Source organism: Lucilia cuprina, chromosome 2 (assembly GCF_022045245.1).
Source record: "Lucilia cuprina isolate Lc7/37 chromosome 2, ASM2204524v1, whole genome shotgun sequence".
NCBI classification, from domain to species: domain Eukaryota; kingdom Metazoa; phylum Arthropoda; class Insecta; order Diptera; family Calliphoridae; genus Lucilia; species Lucilia cuprina.
In genome coordinates, this window is record NC_060950.1 from 46,377,630 (window position 1) to 46,381,177 (window position 3,548).

At 30.4% G+C, this 3,548-nt stretch overlaps 1 protein-coding gene and 1 long non-coding RNA gene across 2 annotated transcripts; both read left to right on the forward strand.

Annotated features, from left to right (window-relative positions):
* Positions 1-1,699: 1,699 nt before the first annotated feature.
* Positions 1,700-2,071, forward strand: LOC124420873. The gene has a single exon (XM_046955249.1). The coding sequence runs from the start codon at positions 1,700-1,702 to the stop codon at positions 2,069-2,071; it is 372 nt and encodes a 123-aa protein (XP_046811205.1).
* A 722-nt stretch (positions 2,072-2,793) lies between these two features.
* LOC111689495 lies at positions 2,794-3,334 on the forward strand. The gene is made up of 3 exons (XR_002762881.2): positions 2,794-2,934; positions 3,000-3,147; positions 3,220-3,334. It is a non-coding gene; the product is annotated as an uncharacterized LOC111689495 (long non-coding RNA).
* The last annotated feature ends 214 nt before the right edge of the window (positions 3,335-3,548 follow it).

Consider the following 3,548-nt stretch of genomic DNA (forward strand, 5'->3'; position numbering starts at 1 on the left):
TTGTTTTACATTAAAACTACATTTACGCACAGATCGTATACAGCTCCAGAAGATCAGTCCTATATAGTGAATTAAAAGAGGAGTTGAAAGGGCACCTATTGTTTCCACCACCACTGTATTGCTTATTGCACCGAAATAGTTCAATACACTTTGTATAATACATCAAACTACTCTAATACCTCAGAATAACCAGGCCTATATTGATGTCCATAAAATCTGTAACCTCAGTAAATTACAAATTATCAGATCTAAATCTTCTTCCCTAAATTAGAAAGGCTATATGTCAATTGGATACCATCTAAGGAAACTTTACATCTTCATTAAATATTTTTGTAAATGAATATGTGCATACAATAGTATTTATTTTTTTTTTAAATTACATTTCATGTAAAATCAAAGTAAAATTCATATGCACATGTCAGGTATTTTTAAACACATTTAATTATAATTACATACAACTCTAGTATGGTATGTATACTTAAATTTACATGTAAAGTTTTAATTATATAATTGATATACTTATTATAATTAGGAATATGCAACAATTTAATTTTTATCAGCCCTAATATTATAAACCAACTGAATGCAGATGTTCGAAGAGGCCTCTACGTCATCAAACCAGCATTGCAAGTTGAAAGTCACAACAACGAAACTACAAGTTTGGTGAGTGATCATAATTAATTTTTTTTTGTCTGCATATTTCTTTTTTCTTTGATATAATTGTACTCACAAAAGCAACAACAAGCGAAATAATTTTATTGAATTCATTTGCCTAAGCTATTTGGTTTATCTCTTACGGAAGTATCTTAAAAGTGTTAATTCTTAAACCTTGTTCTTGCTTTTGATTAGTTTGTAATATTAAATATTTTGGATAATAACTCCATATAGTTTAGTTTATAAGAAGTTTATTACGATAATTAAGGTTTTTTTTACTTCAATTCAAATGAAATGAATAATTTCGTACTAATGTACATCAGTTTTGTAATTCTTTTGTTTCACACATTCCTATATTATTTAGATTAATTAAACTTAGTGATATTTTGTCGTTTATAATATTAAGTTATACCTACAATAGTTTAAATTTTTTTAAATTTTTTTGTTATGAATAAATATTCAATTAATATGAATTTCTAAAACTTTACTAATTGAGGAATGATACTTAATGACATGAAGGTTCACTAACTTCGATACTCTCACTAAAAGGGGTAATCTTTTCAAAATCACAAGTGTATTGGTTACCATAGGTGTAAATTAGGGTGGGAAAATTGCACTTAAATAGACTAACATCTTCTCTATTCATATATGTTGGAATATTATAGTATATACAATTTTGAATATTTGTGATATTGCTCAGTAATTGATGGTGGTATTTTTTTTCATTGAATGGCATGAAGTAAATTTTCTATGCTTACGCTTATTTGTAAGATTTGGTGTAAGAACCACACCACAGCCGACAGAGCTAGTCGATGGAACACCAGCATGCCGCCGACACTAAATTTTACAAAGTTTCAATAAGTTGAAAGTTTCCTAGGCGTAACAAACCATGTTTATACAGCCTATTACTCACTCGTTCCTTAATAGCGGGAAAGCAGATCACACGAAGTGGGATGAGCATCTGAGTGCCATTAGTTGTGCACTTCGGAACTCATGTCACCAAGCGATCAACACATCACCCTATCACGCCCTTTTCGGCTTCGATATGGTGACCCATTGGTCATCATACGCCTTATTGCGAAACCTTAAATTTTTAGATGAACCCTCATATCGTTTAAATAGAGATGATAGTTTGCAATTAATAAGAAAAGATATTCAAAAACACATTAAAACAGCATATGAGAGAAATCAACATTATTATAACATACGAACTCGACCCCAAAGGTTTACGGTAGGCCAAGAAGTTTTACGTCGTAATTTTGTCCAAAGCAATGCTGCGGATCGGTTCAATGCCAAATTTGCTCCTTTATTCGTAAAAGCTAAGGTAAAGGCTAAGCTGGGAAATCATTACTACCAACTCGAAGATCTACAGGGTAAACAAATCGGCACATTTCATGCTAAAGATATTCGGATATAATCGTCCTTTTTCAAGCTAATATTGTTACTCAACAAGTCAATATTATCCGGTTTTGTAGTGTACGATTTCCCGAACACAGTGTACAAATATTTTTTCAAGTAAATTACTTCAAAACATTTAAAATTTGATCAACTAAAACTTTTGGATTTTAAATATTGTTAAAAAATAGCAAGAATACTGCAAAAAAAATTTACCTTTTGTTGAAATGGAATTATTTGATTTACAATTGTTTACTATTTAAAATATAACAAACAAACTCAAAATATCTACTTTTGCCACCACCCAACAATATCAACAAAATCATTTACGAATGATTATCAACATGCCAATAAACATTGTTGCTAGCTGTTTTCATTAATCTAAATTATTTTATTGATCCTTAAGAAATCTGAATTTTATTTATCTTATATTCTAATAAATATTTTTCTGAAAATTCATAACCATAACATCCAATTTATTTCATCCTTAACATTTTAATTAACTTAAGTTTATTTAATTATTTGTGATAGATTATATTGTTGTTTGCTGTTTTGTTTGATGTAAATAAAGCGTATAAAGGTTTTTGTCTAGGATATATAATTGATTTGAATAGGAGTAAAAGTTGAGTCGTAATCGAAAGTAGTATTTTTTTTTTGCATTTGACATTTGCATATATACCCACTAAACACGTCTCCGATTTTCGAACCGAGATGTCATTAAAATTGACATAAGCTACCAATTTCCTTTTTCCTTCGACTTCTGGAGTGACAGCATCAAATGCTCGGGTAATAAAGTTATAATTTTAAATCTTAAAAATTTCCTTAAATCCTCGTGGAGCTTTAGGAATTTTGTTTAAAATTATCCTTCTCAGGATCTAATCCATGGTAAATATCGAATATTTTTAGAGTTTTTTTAAACCATTTTTAAATTTAAATAAATCCCCTTTAAGGTAAATTTTTGACCAATATCGAGGATCACCAGAAACCCATTTTAGCCACACCTCGTGGACAGTTCCACACAATCGCCATACCTGTGGCATTGATGGAGTAAACCATCCTTATTAAGACCTCCATAGTTCTCGAAATTTTAGAGAAAAGGTAAGTGGAATCTCTAAAATTTTCGTTATTAATAAAATCTAAAGATCTCCGAAATATTAAATGTTCATTTAGGCTCTTGGAACCGTTTTAACGCAACCCGTAAGGCACGTTTCCAAGAATCCTTCTCTCTAAGAAGAGTTTGTTTGGGGTATAAAAACATTCTATGAATGATCCCACCCAAATTGCCAAATTTTTTTGCTGAAATTGTCATAATTGTCAATATTTGGTCTAAATACGAATGGATGTGTAGAACAACGATTGAGCCTAGTAGAAGTAAATTTAAAGCCAACGCCTGACCAAGACTGTGCCTAGCAGAAGATTACGCCACTACCTGTTAAAATTTCTTTTAGAGGATCATTATTGCAAGCCACCCCAGAGAATTTCACGTGTTTAAAGATATC

Bases quoted from the DNA above. Each gene is read 5' to 3' on its own strand.
- LOC124420873 (XM_046955249.1), top strand. From the start codon at position 1,700: ATGGTGACCCATTGGTCATCATACGCCTTATTGCGAAACCTTAAATTT.